Genomic DNA, 22,154 nt, shown 5'->3' on the forward strand with positions numbered 1-22,154 from the left:
TTTTTTTTAATTATCCTCATTTGATGTGGATGGCCCGAGGGCATCTCACTCAAGCACCGTACAATGTCATTTCCTTCATGACTGTATAAAATAACAAGTAATCACACGAAACATATTATTAGATTTTGAGAATGGAATCTAGTCAAACATATTTATCTCAAAATCTAATAAGGTGTTTCTGTTAAAAACAATATTTTTATTTAAATTGTAATAAAATGGGCATAACCAAAAAGATGTTCAATGCTTTCATTTATACATGGTTATTTCATCTCCGTGTTCTCCTTTTATCATTTTGAAAAAATCTCTAAAACGATCTATTTAAAGCAGATGCTTCAGCCTTGTATTTTTTGTAAGTTTTTCCTAGTTTTTTAATCATTTTTCTTGAATAATTATAATACTTAATTTCTGGATTTATAACCGGATTCGAGAGTGTTTGAATAAGTATAGCTTCCAACTCAGTTGGACTAAAATTAAATTAGTGCAAACTAAATTGATACTGGACAGTTACAAAAATAAATTTGGAAAGTCAAATTAAGATATATAAAACATGTTCCTAGGGTTACTACTAGTAGTTATATTTAATGGATTACCTATCACTATAATCATTCATAACATGACGTTTACTTGTACCAGTGATGGCATCATGGTGTTGTGACAGAGCTAGTGTTCGTCTGACCGTCTCCAGTTTACTGTACAGATCCCACATGTTCGTGTTCACGTTTAGGTAAGACATACAAAACGTGAACAGAATTTCAGCAGATCTAACAAGAGAAGGTACAAGAGCTGTCCGTAAGACAGCGCGCTCGACTTTTTTATTGCTTGCCAATAAAAAAAGTTTTTGCAGTAAAAGGCAATACAAGAATCTATGTGTTCTGTCCGTAGCTGGTCACTTGTCCACCAATCAAATAGGCGAGATAAAATGTGAAATATGCATATACTACTGATTTTAATTTCAAGTACAAAAAGAGAAAAATAACTAGTTGTTTGATACCCTTGAATATTACAGCAATGTTTATATGACATAATTTATGGTAAAGTGAACAAGTGGATAGGAATGAATTTTTTTAGATTTTTTAAGTTTTTTAGTGCTTGCCTATAATACAAAACATTGACAGTTAAGGGCCATAATTCAAATAAAATCTTTGACAGAATTACCTTATCCTGGACATGTTTGGGAATCATGATTGTAAACAAGTATTCCAACTTTCAAATTAATATCTCAAACAGTTCAGTCAAAAAGTGGACTGGTACTAAAAACTTAACCAAGATTCTAAGTCGATAAAAGGCCTTAATTTTTAAAACAAATCCTTGACAGAGTTACCTTCTCTTGCGTACAGATGGGGGTAATGATGTGAAATAGCATTAAAAGTTTCAAAGCAATATCTCAAAGGGTTAAGGCAATAAGTGGATTTTACCCATATTCAATGTATTTTCTAAGTCAAAAAGGGGCATAAATTCTGTCAAAAACCTTGACAGAGTTATGTCCTCTTGTCTGTTGATGAAGGTCGTGATGGTTAAACAAGTATGGTCAGTTTCAAAGCAATACCTCCAATGGTTTTGAAATAAAGTGAGGTGGTACAAAAAACTTAACCAAGCTCAATACACTTTCTAAGTCAAAAAAGGGCCATAATTCTGTCAAAAACCTTGACAGAGTTATGTACTCTTGTCTGTAGATGGAGGTTATGATGGTGAACAAGTATGGTAAGTTTCAAAGCCATACTTGTAATACTTCTGAAATAAAGTGGGGTGGTACGAAAAACTTAACCAAGGTGTGACGCCAACGCCGACGCCGACGCCGACGCCGGGGCGAGTAGGATAGCTCCCCTTTTCATAGAAAAGTCGAGCTAAAAATGAGCTTATTTAACAATATTTAAAAGAATAGTGTCTTTATGCCTTTATTTCTTTCGTTTTTGTTGAAAATCTGAAATTTTAAAACAAACTAAAAAATAATTTTACAAAATAGTTACGGTTAAGTTTAACTTTTTAAACTTTTCCTTTTAACTTTTCAAAAAAGTACATTTTTTATTTTATCTTTATCATAGAAAGTCGGTGGAGAGACAAATACCTTAGGACTTGCTGAAGTTGCCTGACCAAAAACTTGAAGTGAGGTCTTGTCGAGTAGAAACCACTCCAGTACTGGTCACTTCTGTCGGTGTACGGAAAGAAATCCCCACTCAGTACCGGATAGTCATTATCAGCTTTATATCTACCCATACTTTTGTGTAAATGTTTAAAATAATCTTTCAAAGTCCCAAACTCTATCTGAAAAATAACTCATGAAACTGATCGAATAGAATAAATAAAAACTATCATTTATATGTAAAGGTAAAACTTTTCCGTTTAATCAGACATACGTATTTTATATAAAGACAGTATATCAAAACTAAGATCTATTCCATAACTGAAGATATTGATAGCACTTTCCAATTAAAAGTCTGTCTATGAAAAATACTGCTTATAAATGGCAAAGGATAAAGTTGCAGTATATTTCTAAGCGCTCAAAATTAATTTAAAGCTGAAATTATTCATACTTAATCCAGCCATTATGATCATTTAGTCAAGAAGTCCTGAATGAAAACTCGTTTACATTATACATGAAATAATTTTCTGTTAATTACTTTCATCTGCATTTCAGGTTTGTCATTGATGTAATTAAAGATTGTCTGCAAATTTTCAAACTGTTCGTCCCATTCTTCTGTGGTTTTATACCGGAAGTCGTCGCCATGCGGCAACAGGAGAACGTTACTCCGAAACAATTCGGACTTCATCTGTAACTGCTCCCACAATTCATTTGCTCTGAAATTTCAAAGTGGGTGATTAATTCGTTTTTCGTGAGTGGAAACATCGGTAACCAAATCAATAAGAACAAGCTTACCGCTATACGTTTGGCGGGAAAAGAACGCCATAATTAAACGTTAAAGAAATTGTCATGTGAAATACACAACTTAACGATTTTTCATGTCTGGAAATTGATTGATGTATGCATGCTAATGTTGAGGAAAGTGACAAAGTAAGGTGTATAATTATAAAACTTATAAAATTGTTAATATTCAGAACAAAAACAAAACATTTACTTACAATTCAGCGACATTATCATTCGTAACATGCAACACGTCAGTATGTTTTTTCCCATGGAAACATTGTTTCTGATGAAAGTCAAATTTGCAGCAGACGTGACGATTTGGTCCACATGAATAAGGTATGCCATACAACATGAACGGCATCATGTGACAAAATATATCCGTTGTACCTGTGTCGTCTGCAAATAACAAGTTTTTGATAATGATAGACTTATTTTGAAGATAATGGTAAAACAAGTACTATCTAATAATCATCATAATCTTTATTAAAGTCTCATCCATACATAACAACATATAAAATAGTTCAATTACAAAATTTACAAAATAAAAGTTGTGCCATTCCATTCTGAATTCTGAATAACAAGAGACTGTGAAAGTAACGGCAACGGGAACGCCGACATGACTGTAACAATACCTCTACATTTTTTCACAAAAAAAGGATTGTTATGTTCAAGTTTGAAGACAATCCATTAAAAAAACAAAGAAATAGCCACATAGCCACTAAAAGCAAGAAACAAGCAAAATTTGGGCATTTGATCCTGAAGGTCAAGGCTTTTTTATGAGTGAAGGTCAAGGTCTGTCTGGTCATCTTGAAGGGCTATTCTAAAAGATTATTTTGTTCACGTTTGAAGACAATCTATTCAAAAATAAAAAAGTTATAGCCACTAATAGCAAAAATTAGCGAAAAACAAGCAAAATAGACATTTAACCTTGAAGGTCAAGGTCATTTATGGATGAAGGTCTAAGTTAGTCAGCTCTACTAAAAAGTATTGTTCCAAGGGTTGTTGTGGCCATGTATGAAGCCAATACACCAAGAACTTAAAAATTATGATCAATATACAAGTTTGCGGACGGCAACGCCGACATAACTGTACAAATACCTCTACTTTTTTTTAAAGTCCAGTTAAAAATCATTGAACCGAAAAAGGCCGTCGATATGCACAACGAGACTTGGAACTGATCATTCATGTAAAGTTTGGATGAAATTGCACCCGTAGTTTTTGAGGAGTAGTCCGGGCAAGTTTTGTGACGGACGGACAGACAGATGACTGACTACCGGTCAATCCTGTAAAATTCCATTGAAATTGTAATAGTGGTATAAGAGGAGTAGTCCAGGCAAACTTTATGAACACCCTTTTTTTATTGAAGAGCCATAACTCAGCCAAGTCATTCAAGCGAAAAGCCTTTGTAATATGTGCAAATACTAGAGCTACAAATCAAGCAGCGTGCTTAGCTCAATCGGTAATATTAGCGCGAGACTTGTAATCTCGACATTGTGGGTTCGATTCCCGGGCTTGCCAACTAAAACTACTAATCAGTCTTTCGGATGAGACTTTAAAATCGAGGTCCCGTGTTTGAGTGCTTAAACACTTGGCACACTAAAGAACCAGGAGAAGCTTTTGGAATATGGGCATCTTTCTGTATCTGTATCTTCCAAAATCTAAAATGACTAAAACTCTTCTGGAGGACTCGCCCATATGGGCAACTGGTGGCGATTACAAATAAACTCAAATACACACAATACAAATCAATTGCATTGAAATTGCATAAGTGGTATGAGAGTAGTCCGGTTAAAACTTTGAAAATAATTTTAAAAAACATTAAAGGCGACACAAAAATACATGCAAAAAAGAAACTGCTGTATCAATTTTAAAAGCTTCATAGCGTAAATTATAAAACCCACAGACTTTACAGAAGTCAGTTTTATCTATGACTTTTTTGTCTTTATTTACTGTTATAGTATTGTCTAGCTGTGTAATAAAACTGTTATGATCTATCTGTGCATCTTTTTGACCCATTACCAGAGAAACCATTAAAAAGATCTTTAAAACTATCTTTCCAATAATCTAAAACTTTGTCTTGGTCTGTAACTTATACTCCATTATCATCGACAAACTCAAATGGTATTTTATGGTTGTTTGTTTTAAATAGATATACCAACTTAACCAATTGTTACATGAGCGTCAATATTACAATATAATTTAAAATACTATATTCAGTCATTGGTGTGTTCTCAAAATAAATTATGTATTTTTTTAAGTCAATCGATAGAAAATGAGTTATGGACATTTTTATGAACTAAAACTTTGCCATTAGAAGGGATTTTTTCAGAAATGAGGAAAATCTAAATAATCTATAATATCATCATTATGAAAAATGTTTTCCTTTTGCTCATTGTTAAGAAATAAACAATGACATATAGGTAACAAATTAAACAAGCAAAATGATTGTTTTTAAACGAAATGTTTTTAATATGTATAAAAATGTAACCCTACCCCACGCACTTTTAACACTAATTTGACCATTTCCCTATGTAAAAAGCCTTATTTAAAATATCCCTAAAATTTTCCAAAATGAGGGGCTATTTTCAAAGTTTGCCTAAATTTTCTTTAATGTATATTGGTTGGTCTTGCAAAATATAAAATACTTTCACCGTTTAGTTTTTATTTTATTAAACTTTGAAAATATCTGGTATCATATAAAATAAATTTGCTATTATATTTGGCATTATTTAGAAAATAAATACCTACAATAATTATATAATTAAAATAAAACACTTTTTTCTTCCATAGGGGGTCTGAGAGATTAATAAAAAATGTTAAAAAGAAAAAAAAAAAGAAAAAAAATTGCCCCTTCTGGGGTTTGAACCCACGCCCCCTCCCAGTTTCAATACACTTTACAGTGATTTTAGCCTATTTGAATACTCTTCAAAGTGGAGACAGTGCATTAGGGGTGTACTAACTTAAGCGTCAATTATGACAATAATGATATTTTATTACTTTAGCGTCAATTATGACAATAATAAGAGATTAATACACGGCAGAGTAGGGCCGGAAGGTGATAATCGGCCCGCAAAATGAATAATGGTCCCGAGGGCTTCAGCCCGAGGGCATTATTCATTTCAGGGCCGATTATAACTTTCTGGCCAACTATGACGTGTATTAATGTCTTTAATACAATTGGTAGATCTAATAGTAGCATTTTTTCTACAACAAATACTTTGATATTTCTTTCGTTGAAATTCCTCTGTAGGGGCCTACAGATACTTTTGTATTGATACAGAGTTGTTTACTTTTTATGTGTACAAATTGCACTAGAATCTAGAAGCAAGTATTATTTTCAGTTTTTCGGTATGAATTTGTCGTATTATTTATCTAAATTTCAATAGTTAAAAAACTGTGTTTGTACGAAATACGCTTAATCTCTCATAATAAAATCAATCGCTTCGTGCTAAAAACCTACTTTTACTTTTACAGTTAACTGTTTGATGACGTAAACTCTGACGTCATAACTAGTTCCCGGCCCCGGGCCGCAAACTCATAATAGGTCACGTGACACTCATAATCAGTTGAAATCATGGGCAATTTTGTTACTATATTTAGTAAAAGTGTATTAATGATATTTTATTACTTTAGCGTCAATTATGACAATAATGATATTTTATTACTTTAGCGTCAATTATGACATAATGATATTAAATAAACACTTTGCTCCGAGTTACTTAGAGAAACAAATGTATCTTTATTAAAACAACAAACCCCAATTCTGTCGCCAGATGAATTCAAAATCCTTCTGTTCAGCAAAATGTCGTTTTACTGCATAATGCACCCGTTGTATTACCATGTTTTGAATCCCTGACTGACCAAGTAAATAAGGCATGGTAGATGAATGACCGAATGGATCAATAGCCCAGCTGTTTTCTACCGTTACATCTTGAAATAAACAGATAATTAGACATAGATATGTCTATAAAGACATATGAAAAATGTACTTGTATTACACACTTAATAAAATAATACTTAAGTTGAAACGCATTTACTTGCGAAACACGTTCATACGTCTTTCAAACTTACCAGTACTGATGTTATGTATACTGGTACATATTTTAGCTTGAATTAAGACTGATTGTAGAATCACATAACAAAAAGCTGGTTAATACATACTAAGGTTGTGTTTTAGCCACAGTTGTCCCTCTGTAAGCTGGTCAAGCATGGCACCATAGTGAGCCACAGACTCGTCTGTCATAATCCATGCCCCATATACAAGCTCTAGCTGACCCCTCTGCACTAAACTAAGTAAATATCACATGGAATTTCATAATCATTTCAAGCGACTTCATTTCATTTATTGAATGACATTTTTGTCCAAAACAAAGGATAAAGAAACCAAACAAATTCGCCTACTAATAGATTACAGTAATGTGTTTCATACTGCTAGAACCTAGAATGATTGATGAGTTATCATAATATAGGTTTTAAAGTTCGTTATAATATTTTTCAAAGCATTAAGTATTATTACTAATGAATATTCAAGCTCTCTATTTAAGTTGTTACGGTCGGTTTTCATATGTACAGCACGAATACCTGTCAGTTATAGTTCAAAGACTGATTAAATGCCGGCATTTTTGATATATTTATATCATAATTACCTTTTAAACAATGATTTTTGTTTATTGGTTGCCTTTGTCCACCACATTTGTAATAGGCCGACCTCTGTCCATATAAACGACCAGGTTGGGTTTGTTGTCAGTTTCTCTATCATGAGATCAAGTGTTGGTTGAGTAGACATGGAGAAATACGAATCTAATGTTTCCAGCCAGCCTGGTTTATATAAAACTAACACTCAGAATCCGCTCATTATACTGTATTATTTAAGACCCTACTCTTAAGAACCTGATCGAAATCTTACAAAATTTTACTTTAGGGATCTTGAAAAGACTTTTCTCGATTTTTTTTCGTCTTCATTAAGTTTTTCATACCTATCTGGTACCGTGATCATGGCACTGGCCATGACTTCAGAAGAAAATTATAAGCCCACATGACGAGATCGACCTCTATATAATTCCCATTAGCCAAAACTGATTTTACTTAACAAAAACCTGCTACGGTAACATGAAGTGCGAAAAAATAAATGACCATCCCCTACATTAGCGCTAATAGCCAAGTAAATGGAGGGAGATTTTAGAATCTACTTAATCCACCTTGGCCCTTAACTTAAGAACCCACCATCAGATTCATCTGGCAGTGGCCCGGTAATCCCTTATCACCACGAGCATGGGGTCCAAGTCTCATGGGATCCCCGACGAATGCATTTTTGCATAAATTTTATGCGTGTATATCTATCGATTAAATACGAAATCTTGAGTTTCTCAATAGGTCCACTTAAAAATTATCGGTAAGATATAAATATTTTGAGAGATTTCAAGCCTACTTTTCGACGGAATGTGATTAAATAAATGTTTATATTAGATAGCGTTTATCTATTTAAATCTTTATTATTGTGCGGCTAACTCACATTATTTAAAACTTCATGCCAAATAAATGCGCAATATAAATAAACCCCCCGAGATGTATCTTTTATCAAACAGGTCACTGCCAGTCTATTGTCAGTGTAATCCCAGATCAAACCAAATATACATGATGTATTCGTGATATATAAGTTTGATCTACAAATATATTGAACCACACATATTGTGTAAACTATTTCATTTGATCAATTATCTTGCAAAATCAATTAGATTGCCAAATTTTGTTTACGTTTGACAGACGGCATAAAGCACCGAGGTTCAACAAATTTTACTTACTGGCAAGATGACAGGTTGTTTATAAATACTCTATGGAGGTGCTATAAATTTCATTAAATATGTTATTTTTTGTACAGAGGTGACATTTCATTGATATCAATAACAAATATTTGTACATTCGAAAATTCTTATTTTCTGTTGTTATTCATAAATTCAATGTGATGTCTTCATGATGCCAGTTTGTATACGATAGGAGTCAAGATTTACTATTTAAATTCAGTATGAATTTTCCTCATCGTGATGGTTAATGGGATATTACAAAGTACCAACTCATGGTCTGTATGAGACATTATGTATTTTTGTCATATGTCAACTTTGCTATAAAGTATTACCTGGGTCTTGGTGTGAATGGGGCATAACTATAACATGAAGCGGTTTGGCGGTCCATGACTTCACCTGAATTGTGTCCAACCAACCGGTAACCGTTACAACAAAGTCCGGGTAACCTAAACTTATTCTATCCCAAATATCCTCCATCTGAAAATTAAATTATATTCATTAGCAAAACACGTGTTATTTACAACCATTCCAACTAGCTTACGGAACGTCGGTGGTTCTACTCAGGTGTCCGTTCGTGCCTCGCCATATGACCCATACTGTAAAACCCAATCAAATCAAAATAAAACCAAAAACTTATATAATTACATAATCTACATAAAAAAGTAATTTTGGGATATTCAGTTTTGATATCTATAAGTATGGTTATGAGAAAACGAGACCAGATAATGCTTACTGGATTTAAATAAATTATTTAAACTAGCCATAACTGACTGTAAAGTATATGACAGATGAACAGTACCTGTATATCAGCATGGTTGTAACCACCAATGAAACATTGACTATTCCCCTCATAGTCAAGTTCTTGAAACTTGTGTGGCCTTGTTATTTTGAAGTCGCTTCATGTTTTAAATATTTTGTAGGGGTACAAGTTCGCTTGTGTCGACTACCAAAAATGGATCATTTACCAAAATTATGATAAAGATACGAGTAACATAAACAGTTGTAAATAACGATATACGATCATACAAGGACAAATAAATGCACTCCTAAATTCACAAATATTAAATAAATTAAAGATAACGCATAAATGAAAAGGGTGAATTTTGAAAGTTCTACATTCTCCTATTCAAAATATTCGGTATCGCTTTTAAAAAAGGGTTTGTTAATGTCTGACAAGTTAATTAAATTTCTTCTATATTAGCTACATGTTGCCCTATAGTATTGAATCTAAAAGACGGCAATCGATTCCTCTATAATCCGTTGTTAAAATGTTTCTAAAATTTTTGACACAAAGGGGACTTTTGATTAAATAGCCGACTCCATTATGAAAAAATATAAAATCAATTACCATCATATTCCAGTAACATGGTCACTAAATTAAACATTCTTTCGGGCAAATAATTGTAAGTTCCAATATTAGAAAATAATACACGAAGAAATAAGTATTTCAATATTTTCGATTTTAGAATACGAAAAATTTTATCATGTAAACTTCTTTCAATATAAACAAAGCGGAAAAACACGAATCACATAAAAACAATTTTAACATTAAAATAAATGATTTAAAAAAACATTCACAACTGATGAAAATATGAAATGTTTATATCAAATAAAAAGTAATACAAGAACACATGCAGCTTACCTTTACAAAGAAATTGTCTTGTATTTAATTGTTTCTCTTGTATTCCAGTATAAAGTGATAAAATAAAGGCAGCTAGCGATGGCTACAACACACACTGTAATCACACGACGGACATTTGCGAGGTAAATCACCTCGCTATAATTTCTCATTCCTCCGTTCTATCAATGACATCATGGCACAGTTTCTGTATGTAAAAAATCAATGTTATATGTAGATAATAATCAATCAAGTTCAAAGGGAGGCAAATCGTTTTCAAAAAAAATCTTAAAGAATCCATCAAGTCCTTTTTCTATTTCTAAAACTTGCTGTTACAGTTTCTAAAATGCTACCCATTGGTCATATAGCTGTAACATAATATTTTTACTTCTTTTGCTTTTTGACTATATTAATTAATGTCATAGTAGTTTAGTATTTTGTATGTAATTCAAAATACCACTTCGTTTACATTTTGTCAGTGTTATGACAATAACTACACATTTAACGGTTCTTCCTGCACGTGGTAAGTATCTTACATGCTCCAAATCCACTATAGATAAAATATAACAAAACAAATGCTTAACTTTTAAAGTAAACATATAAGACATTTCTGCGGATCAATGTGCCTTTAGAGACTAACGTTTTCTGTTATATATGTATCATGAAACACACAGAAAAGATGATGATGGTGACTATTTCTATTTAATCACTCATCTCAGTTGGAAGCGATTCCCTGAGAATTATAACATTCTATGTACTCCATTGAACGAATAAACACGCTACGAAGTTGGTTTGGTCTTAAATAATTTTGTAACACATAGTTAAGAGAAATCCGTTATTTTACATATTCAGAATTCCACTGCTCATAGCTTAATGTATTACATATACATATTTACTTCCGTCCATTTTTGAATCATTATATTGCATACAGAATAATGTATATTAATTTACGCTTTTCCTCTATTAAAGGGAGTCGCCTGGACTTCCTCCTACTGTCACACTAGTTGAAACGCATCTAAACGCATCTGTGTGTGTTTTATTTATCTCGTGCGCACGAGACACTATGTGGTGTGCACGAGTTACTATGACGTAATTATCTCGTGCGCACGAGTTTTTAAAGTGCGCACGACTTAGTAACAGGTGCGCTCGACATAGTATCTCGTGCGCACGAGATAAATGAAAACACGTCACCTCTGTGCCACCGTACATCTAACCCTATTAAAAAGAAAACTAACTTAATGATTTACAAAAGCCGTGTTATATTTTTAATCTCTCATAAATTCGGATTACAATACATTTTTTGTACTTAACTGGTCAGGGGAAGAACCCTAACCCTAGGTATAGTGTATCAGCAACGGTTGTTTCCCGTGATCAGTACTGAGAGACGTAAAAATATTTACTGGTGTTAGATAATAAAACTGTTGATTTATATATGTATTTAGGGTTAAATAGAAATGTTGAGTAGCATCATAAATTGAAATGCTCAACTTTTATTACCTAAAGCATACCTTGGGTCTATAGCAATCGGTCAGTGATTTGTTCTACTTATATAACAGACTCCGAGAAAAGGCCTCTTCCCAATTGAATTTCTTTAAAATCATTTTGCAGTTTTCCCGAAAATCAGAACTAAAACCAGCTTTCTTACTTCCCAAATCAGCAATTTTATAGATAATTTTCCCCAAAATTAAGAGGCTAAGGCCTCTTCCCAGTTAAGTGAGAAAAATCACTGTCGGTTTTAAAGCGCGGGAAGATAGGTATTGTCCAACAACATTGACCTGGCACTCTTGCATTTGACCCTGTAGTCGGTATATTCCGTAAACGTTACGATCTACTTATAAATTGATATGAATGTAAATCTATATCCAATTCTCAAAAAAGTGTAAACTTAAAAATCCGTCTTAGCGCAGTTGGTAAAGGGCTTTCACTTGAAGAATGGTTGACGTAAACTGGTAGGTTCGATACTTATTTAACGATTTTTTCTCTTTTATTTTATTTTAATTTTAAAAATTTCCATTCTATTAAAAAACTTTTGCAAACCTTTCGGTTTACCATCTGTTAAGTATTATTAATAACTGTCTTTATAGCATGTACGCGCTAAAGCATGTACGATTGCACAATGCAACAAAGAGAACCGTTGAAGATACTGTTTAAAATAAAATAAAAAAATTAATTGTGTATAAAAAAATCACTTAAAATGTTTTTCTAAAAACCAGGTACGTGTAGAAAAACGATTTTGATTAATTCTTGCAAGTAAATTAAACAAGAGGCCATGATGGCCCTGAGGTCGCTCACCTGTATATAGGCCCCCCAACTCCCCCCCCCCACCCCCACGTTGCAGGGCCAATTTAACCCAAGGGCTTTTATTTGCACAAAACTTGGTAGACACCCATTAAGAAGATGTTTTATGCTAAACATCTAAGCTTTAGCTCATTGGGCTTTTTAAAAGAAGATTTTTTTTAAGTTTTTTACTATACACATTTACAGTTAAAAAACAATGACACCCCTGGGGCCGGTCCAGTTTTGACCCCAGGGCTTTTATTTGAACAAACTTTGTAGACACTTACTAGAAGATGTTTCATGCTTAATATCTAAACTCTAGCTATTTTGGGTTTTTTTCAAAGAAGATTTTTTAAGTTTTTGCTATACACATATAAGGGAAAATCAATTATCCCCCGGGGCTGGGCCAATTTTTGACCCCCCCAGGTCTTTTATTTGAACAAACTTTGTAGACACTCACTAAAAGATGTTTCATGCTTAATATCTTAACTCTAGCTATTGGGTTTTTTCAAAGAAGATTTTTTAAGTTTTTGCTATACACATATAAGGGAAAATCAATGACCCCGGGGCGGTGCCAATTTTACCCCAGGGCTTTTATTTGAACAAACTTGGTAGACACCTATTAGAACATGTTTTGATGCTAAATATCTTAGCCATAGCTCTTTGAGTTCTTTAAAAGAAGATTTTTAAGTTTTTACTATATGCATATAGGGAAAAACAATGACCCCCCCCCCCCCCGGGGCGGGGCCAATTTTGACCCCAGGGCTTTTATTTGAACAAACTTGGTAGACACTTATTAGAACATGTTTCATGCTAAATATCTTAGCTCTAACTCTTTTGGTTCTTTAAAAGAAGATTTTTTTAAGTTTTTACTATATGCATATAGGGAAAATCAATGACCCCCTGGGGCGGGGCCAATTTTGACCCCAGGGCTTTTATTTGAACAAACTTGGTAGACACCTATTAGAACATGTTTGGTGCTAAATATCTTAGCCATAGCTCTTTGAGTTCTTTAAAAGAAGATTTTTAAGTTTTTACTACATGCATATAGGCTTTTATTTGAACAAACTTGGTAGACACTCACTATAGAAGATGTTTCATGCCAAATATCTAAGCTCTAGCTCTAATGGTTTTTTAAAAGAAGATATTTAAAGTTTTTTCTTTCGGTTGCCATGGCAACCAGAGTTCTGCATGGAATTAAATTCTTTGAACAATTTTCAAAGGTGACCACCAAATGAACATTCCTGAGAAGTTTGGATGAAATTGGCTTAGTGGTTTATGAGGAGATGTCATTTAAAGTAAAAGTTTACGGACGGACGACGGACGGACGGACGACGGACGGACGCCGGACGAAAAGCGATCACAAAAGCACACCCTGTCACTTTGTGACAGGTGAGCTAAAAAAATAATCATAACGTGGTGTTGGTAAAAAAAACGAGACAGAGACCTCCAGATCCAGTAGTCCGACATCTATACCAAATTACACCATACCTCACTGACGAGAAAAGTTAGCTAAAAATATCGATATATAATATAGATACTGGTCAGTGTTTATTCATATGACCTTTACGAAAGTTAATGAAATACCCAGGTCAATGACTATGTTGTTGGACAATAGATGATTTATTTACATTGTGTTACACCGGTCTTACTGACACATTTGAGAGACTGGTGTGTATACAATGGATTTATTTATACCAATCATGTATACCATTATGGAGCATATACTCACCTCTATGTTGACGTTTTCGACTAATGGAGCATATAGTCTTTTGTCGTTTAAGAGAAATAGAAAGTCTTATGAATTTCAAAAGTTGATTATATTAGTTCGTAAAATAATTTTTTTCGATTATAGGACAAAAAATTATTAAGTTCCTCTGTGAAAGTCTCGGTTGGCATGTCGGACCACACAGAGCTAGCCATCTGATGGAAATCATTGTCTTAAACTTAAAAAAAAACAGTTTCCTCTTCAACATACAGATTCTCTTGCCTTTCTCGCCACTTGAAGCAGTTCGCATGGGCCCAAGCTTGGCCATGTAACGCTTGTGAAATCATTTTTATGACGCCAGCCTGTGCTCGAGATTCTGTTTCTTCTAGAAGCGTTTCTCTACTACAAACAGACGTTTACAGTTAAAATGACCCTAACTTGATGAAAATTTAACGATTGATCATTTCTCAACGTTCCACTTTTTAATCAAAATTTAATGTCGAATTGTTGGCAGGGTCAATTCCCAACGTAAGGTTCAGTAATGACCCAAGTGGTCAATATTCAACGGGGTCATGCAACATTTAATGTTACACCTGCAGAAAAATTGGTACACAGCCTCCAAAACTTTTAGCTAGCCGATTGCAAATAAACTTAATTTAAGAAAAATACCTGCAAGTAACATGTAAAATCTCACATGTTAACAATCTAGCAATCTTAAAAAGCTAGCTAGGTAGATACACAACTATCTTCAAAAATAGTCAAAGAATTATTTCATCTCTCTGTGTCGAATAAGTTTAGTAATTGGCACTCACTATACAGTACGCAGTCGACAATATTGATCTTTGGTTTAAAAACATAAAATTTGGTAAAAATTATTATTCATGAACAATGTTATTGGCGTCCGCGCCGAAGCGCGGCGCTCTTATGGAATGAGATCAGATTTTGTGAAAGGGCGACAGCAACTTCTCGAGCCTTTTAGTCGGTCATAATAAAAGCCGAAAATTCCAATCGGTATGAGGGTGCTTGATTATTAAATAAGAATGAAATGTCGCGATATGTTACAATGAATTTTCGCAATGCAAACATTTACAAATGAAATAACCTTTTCCGTCAATAAATCGCGCTCTTCGGGGTTTTTTATTTATCATTTTGTAGCAAATAATTTTACTCTGTTAGATTGTAGCACAGAAAATTTTTTATTTCTGAAATGCAATGTATCTAATATAATATTTATCAATACCTATATACCACCTGAAGGATCTAGGTATGGATCATCTACTGACTTGTTTGATAGTTTAGAAAATACCATTCTTGATTTAAGTGTTAAATATGCTAATTGTCAGTTTTGTATAGTTGGTGACCTCAATGCGAGATCGGGAGTTCTTACCGATTCCACTGTCTATGATAAATATATCTCGGATGATAATTTTGATGATATTACTGTGCAACAGATGGTGTTAAATAATTTAAGCGATCTAGGTTTTCCTATAGAACGTTTTTCCATGGATAGAAAATGCAATAATTTTGGTTATAGACTTACTCACCTATGTAAGGCGTTGAATATTTTTATCGCCAATGGAAGGTGTGGAGCTGATGCGTATATTGGTAAACATACTTGTATTAAAGGCGATGGCAGTTTAATTGATTACTTACTGTTGTCAGGGAAATTGTTTTCTTGTATCACTAGGTTTGACATATTACAATTTGATCCAATATTATCTGATGTACATTGTGCTATAGAGTTTTGTCTTAATTTGGGTATCCAACCAAATAATGATATTACTGATGATGCAGGTATTGATATTAACGGTAATAGCGATGAGTTCTACTGTAAACCTATATGGATAACCGAGGCAAATACTGATTATAGAGATAAATTTGAACCCGGATGTTGTTTCTAACTTGTTAGATGTACTTAAGGATGTTTTTGGTAATCAACAGTATACAGATGACTCTGTTAATCAGTTAACTGAGAAGGTAACATCTATTTTAACAGATGCTGCTAAAGATTGTAATTTGTTTAAGAAAAGGCATGTTATTAGTAAACCTAGAAAGCCATCAAATACTTGGTTTGATAGTGAGTGCATAGATGCTCGGTCTGATTATCACAAGTGTAAAAATATTTTTTCGTAAAAACCCTTCCAAAAGAAATAGAGAAATATTAGTTAATACTAGCAGAAAATATAAGAAAGAACTTAATAAAAAGTTAAGGAATTTTCAGAGGGCAATTGTTGACAAAATTAAAGGGCTGAAAAACAAAGACCCAAAGGCGTATTGGAGCATGTTAAACAAATACAGTAACAATAAAAAAGAAATTGTTAATAATATTGCCACTGAAGCGTTCCATGAACATTTTAGTAAGTTGAATGAAAATATAGCGAATGACGCACCAGATGATTTCAATGTTTCAAATGTATCTGCGAATAATATAGATTTAGACAAACCTTTTACAGTAGAGGAAATTAGAAGATCCATTCGTTTACTTAAAAACAACAAAGCTTCATCTTCATTTGATGATGTGTTTAAACGAGTATTTGAAATATGCACTAGATAATATGTATGAAATTTTTGCTATTTGTTTAACATCATTTTAGACTCGGGAATATTTCCTGAAGTATGGAGTAAGGGTATTATTTTGCCAATATATAAGAATAAAGGTGATGTTTCTGATCCAGACAATTATCGTGGTATTACAATTTTGAGTTGTTTTTGGTAAACTTTTTTACGAATGTTCTTAATACTAGACTCAATAATTTTTTAGAGAATAATAATATATTGTGTGAAGAGCAAGCTGGATTCAGAAAGAATTATAGTACAACAGATCACATCTTTTCCTTAAAAATGTTAATTGATCTGTATTTGTCTAAAGGTAAAAAACTGTATTGTTCATTTATTGACTACAGGAAAGCCTTTGATAGCATTAATAGAACTGCACTCTGGCAAAAATTGTTAAGTAATAATGTTGATGGTAAATGTATAAAAATAATATATGATATGTATAAAAAAGCTAAATCTTGTTCCTTCATATTGAATGCAAAATATTGTGTTGATATTACTGTTGAGTTATTCAGATCAGGTGCGTTACATCACAAGTTTCAGATCTTACAATATTTAATGTTGTAGTTGTTGTTGCATGTGTTGATGCTACGTACAGTACGCGTGTTTACTTTTCCAATACACATGAGTAACGTCACTGAAGCTGGTATGCATGCATATATATATATATACATGTAAAGTCTCGTGTACATAAATGTATAATATATAGCTATTATTAATAAACATTTCCAGAATAAAATTTAATGAAAACTGTACTTACCTCAATAATCTGTACTGTAAATGCTGTACGGCGAAAGAGCATAGCAAAATACCAGTAATAAGCCGGATTAGTCTCACGCATCTACGGCGCAACGTATGTGTCAAAACTTTTTAAATTTCGACCAGCAGTACTGTAATGCATACTCAAGATGGTGGTTTGGCATTTTTCTAAATTTCAAGAGGGAGTCAGGATTTTTTTTTTTTTTTTTTTTTTTTTTTTTGCATGATATCTCACTACTACTAATACTTGCGTTATTTCTAAGTTGATATCGAATGTTCACAGGGCTTAGACAAACTATATAGCATAATTATATCAGCTAAATATCAGCTGTGATAATTACCTTATAACCCTACCCCTCTAGAGCCGCACATATCGACATAGTATCTCGTGCGCACGAGATAAATGAAAACACGTCACCTCTGTGCCACCGTACATCTAACCCTATTAAAAAGAAAACTAACTTAATGATTTACAAAAGCCGTGTTATATTTTAATCTCTCATAAATTCGGATTACAATACATTTTTTGTACTTAACTGGTCAGGGGAAGAACCCTAACCCTAGGTATAGTGTATCAGCAACGGTTGTTTCCCGTGATCAGTACTGAGAGACGTAAAATATTTACTGGTGTTAGATAATAAAACTGTTGATTTTGTATATGTATTTAGGGTTAAATAGAAATGTTGAGTAGCATCATAAATTGAAATGCTCAACTTTTATTACCTAAAGCATACCTTGGGTCTATAGCAATCGGTCAGTGATTGTTCTACTTATATAACAGACTCCGAGAAAAGGCCTCTTCCCAATTGAAATTTTCTTTAAAATCATGCAGTTTTCCCGAAAATCAGAACTTAAACCAGCTTTTTTACTTCCCAAATCAGCAATTTTATAGATAATTTTCCCCAAAATTAAAAGGCTAAGGCCTCTTCCCAGTTAAGTGAGAAAAATCACTGTCGGTTTTAAAGCGCGGGAAGATAGGTATTGTCCAACAACACTGACCTGGCACTCTTGCATTTGACCCTGTAGTCGGTATATTCCGTAAACGTTACGATCTACTTATAAATTGATATGAATGTAAATTTATATCCAATTCTCAATAAAAGTGTAAATTTAAAAATCCGTCTTAGGCGCAGTTGGTAAAGGCTTTCACTTGAAGAATGTTGACGTAAACTGGTAGGTTTCGATACTTATTTAGCGATTTTTTTCTCTTTTATTTTATTTTAATTTTAAAATTTCCATTCTATTAAAACTTTTGCAAACCTTTTCGGTTTACCATCTGTTAAGTATTATTAATAACTGTCTTTATAGCATGTACGCGCTAAAGCATGTACGATTGCACAATGCAACAAAGAGAACCGTTGAAAGATACTGTTAAAATAAAATAAAAAAATAAATTGTGTATAAAAACATCACTTAAAATGTTTTCTAAAACCAGGTACGTGTAGAAAAACGATTTTTAATTAATTCTTGCAAGTAAATTAAACAAGAGGGCCATGATGGCCCTGAGGTCGCTCACCTGTATATAGGCCCCCCCCCCCCCAACGTTGCAGGGCCAATTTAACCCAAGGGCTTTTATTTGCACAAACTTGGTAGACACCCATAACAAGATGTTTTATGCTAAACATCTAAGCTTTAGCTCATTGGGCTTTTTAAAAGAAGATTTTTTTTTAAGTTTTTACTATACACATATAGTTAAAAACAATGACACCCCTGGGGCCGGTCCAGTTTTGACCCCAGGGCTTTTATTTGAACAAACTTTGTAGACACTTACTAGAAGATGTTTCATGCTTAATATCTAAACTCTAGCTATTTGGGTTTTTTCAAAGAAGATTTTTAAGTTTTTGCTATACACATATAAGGAAAATCAATTATCCCCCGGGGCTGGGCCAATTTTGACCCCAGGTCTTTTATTTGAACAAACTTTGTAGACACTCACTAAAAGATGTTTCATGCTTAATATCTTAACTCTAGCTATTTGGGTTTTTTCAAGGAAGATTTTTTAAGTTTTTGCTATACACATATAAGGAAAATCAATGACCCCCGGGGCGGTGCCAATTTTGACCCCAGGGCTTTTATTTGAACAAACTTGGTAGACACCTATTAGAACATGTTTTGATGCTAAATATCTTTAGCCATAGCTCTTTGAGTTCTTTAAAAGAAGATTTTTTAAGTTTTTTACTATATGCATATAGGGAAAAACAATGACCCCCCCCCCCGGGGCGGGGCCAATTTTTGACCCCAGGGCTTTTATTTGAACAAACTTGGTAGACACTTATTAGAACATGTTTCATGCTAAATATCTTAGCTCTAACTCTTTTAGTTCTTTAAAAGAAGATTTTTTAAGTTTTTACTATATGCATATAGGGAAAATCAATGACTCCCTGGGGCGGGGCCAATTTTGACACTGGTTGCAAAAGAAAGTTAATTTTAATCATTTAAAGGGTAGAAAAAAGTAGATAAAACTTATTTTGTTGGAATTATACCAATTGTATATATCATCGATTTAAAACTGATATTATTGAACCCATTTCATCAAATAACCGACAAAAACCAATTTCATCAAATAACCATCAAAAATGGTTTATATTGCTGAATTAATATTTCTTTGTATTTTAAGTGTTTTTCGGTATTTCGAAAAAATAATCATAACGTGGTGTTGGTAAAAAAATCGAGACAGAGACCTCCAGATCAGTAGTCCGACATCTATACCAATACACCATACCTCACTGACGAGAAAAGTTAGCTAAAATATCGATATATAATATAGATACTGGTCAGTGTTTATTCATATGACCTTTACGAAAGTTAATGAAATACCAGGTCAATGACTATGTTGTTGGACAATAGATGATTTATTTACATTGTGTACACCGGTCTTACTGACACATTTGAGAGACTGGTGTGTATACAATGGATTTATTTATACAATCATGTATACCATATGGAGCATATACTCACCTCTATGTTGACGTTTCGACTAATGGAGCATATAGTCTTTTGTCGTTTAAGAGAAATAGAAAGTCTTATGAATTTCAAAAGTTGATTATATTAGTTCGTAAAATAATTTTTTTCGATTATAGGACAAAAAATTATTAAGTTCCTCTGTGAAAGTCTCGGTTGGCATGTCGGACCACACAGAGCTAGCCATCTGATGGAAATCATTGTCTTAAACTTAAAAAAAAACAGTTTCCTCTTCAACATACAGATTCTCTTGCCTTTCTCGCCACTTGAAGCAGTTCGCATGGGCCCAAGCTTGGCCATGTAACGCTTGTGAAATCATTTTTGTATACATTGCTTGCAATGTATACAGAGTTATAAGCTATATCTCAGAAAAGATACAGGTTTAATGCATTACCGAACAACATCCACTCCCGGATAAAAACCGCTATAGAAACTAGTTCTTCATTCTGCAGTAGCGTTACATTCCGACTACACATCATTATAATAGTGTTTTGCAAAGTTGTTTAAATGCTTTGAAATTTCCAAATCGTTCATTTTCATGAAATAATAGACTCTACATTCCTTTAAAGAAAACAAAAAATAACAGTTCATTGATAAAATCGTAGTTTATACCTACGCGTTAAACTTCGCATATACGCATGCGCTTGCTAGCATGAATGAATACATCGTAAATATAGTAAAGTCGTCAGCGCTTATGCTAAAACAATACAAAATAAGCTTTTTTTAAACCGCTAGTGTGTTGTGATTAAATGTCCGATTTTAAAATGTATTACACCAATAGAAAGCTTTGGATCTTAGCTTCATCACAATGTAAACTTCAATACATCTTTTGACTCCAAAGTATTTAAATTAACTGTTAAACCTACCATATGTCAGACCATTTTACATGCGATTTATACAGGGAGATACGCAATGATAAGAATAGCCTGTCGTCTGCTAGTTCTAAAAGTGTATATCGGTGTATTATATAAATGGGACGAAACATCTCAGATAGATATTAAATCAAATAAAATTCCCGATTTACATTTATGCAATAAAATTGCCCTAAAATGTTTTACAAAATAAGTATGGAGCACCGTCACAAAATTTACCAGCGTATACCGGAAAATGTTGTTTTTTTTTTGTTTTTTTTTAAAAAAAACTGGCAATTATCGTGACTTCGAAAAATAAAAATTACGTAAGCTATTCTTTTGAATACCTTTTTTACACATGATTTTCCTTTCACTTTTGTATGCCTTAGATTTTTGAAAAGAAATATGTTTCGAAATTCAGCGAAGATTGCCTGATTCAGTACGGGTAAAAATAAAGATTCGGCCGCTCGACCGTTCGACCCATTACAATTCGTCGAACTTGGGATATTGACGTATGGAGCTAAATATAGGCATATGTGGCAAGATTCGACGAGAAGAAATAATCATTTGAAACTGTAAATCAGTGTAAGCATTAAGAAATAAATACATTATGTTATTTTTATCTGCTTATATTAATTGCCGAAAAACACCAAAAAAATACCGAAAAACACTTAAAATACAAAGAAATATTAATTCAGCAATATAAACCATTTTTGATGGTTATTTGATGAAATTGGTTTTTGTCGGTTATTTGATGAAA

General features: G+C 33.1%; 1 protein-coding gene across 1 annotated transcript; it reads right to left on the minus strand.

Annotated features, from left to right (window-relative positions):
• Nucleotides 1–85: 85 nt before the first annotated feature.
• LOC132726620 (alpha-mannosidase 2-like) lies at nt 86–9,570 on the minus strand. Its single transcript, XM_060711963.1, has 9 exons — nt 9,464–9,570; nt 8,997–9,141; nt 7,510–7,681; nt 7,025–7,152; nt 6,620–6,793; nt 3,079–3,259; nt 2,619–2,796; nt 2,066–2,262; nt 86–761 (listed from the first exon to the last, which is right to left on the minus strand). The coding sequence occupies exons 2-9, from the start codon at nt 9,139–9,141 to the stop codon at nt 587–589; spliced, it is 1,350 nt and encodes a 449-aa protein (XP_060567946.1). The 5' UTR covers nt 9,464–9,570; the 3' UTR covers nt 86–586.
• Between the last annotated feature and the right edge of the window lie 12,584 nt (nt 9,571–22,154).

This window comes from Ruditapes philippinarum, unplaced genomic scaffold (assembly GCF_026571515.1).
Source record: "Ruditapes philippinarum isolate M1 unplaced genomic scaffold, ASM2657151v2 ctg1760_1_1_1_1, whole genome shotgun sequence".
Classification (NCBI taxonomy): domain Eukaryota; kingdom Metazoa; phylum Mollusca; class Bivalvia; order Venerida; family Veneridae; genus Ruditapes; species Ruditapes philippinarum.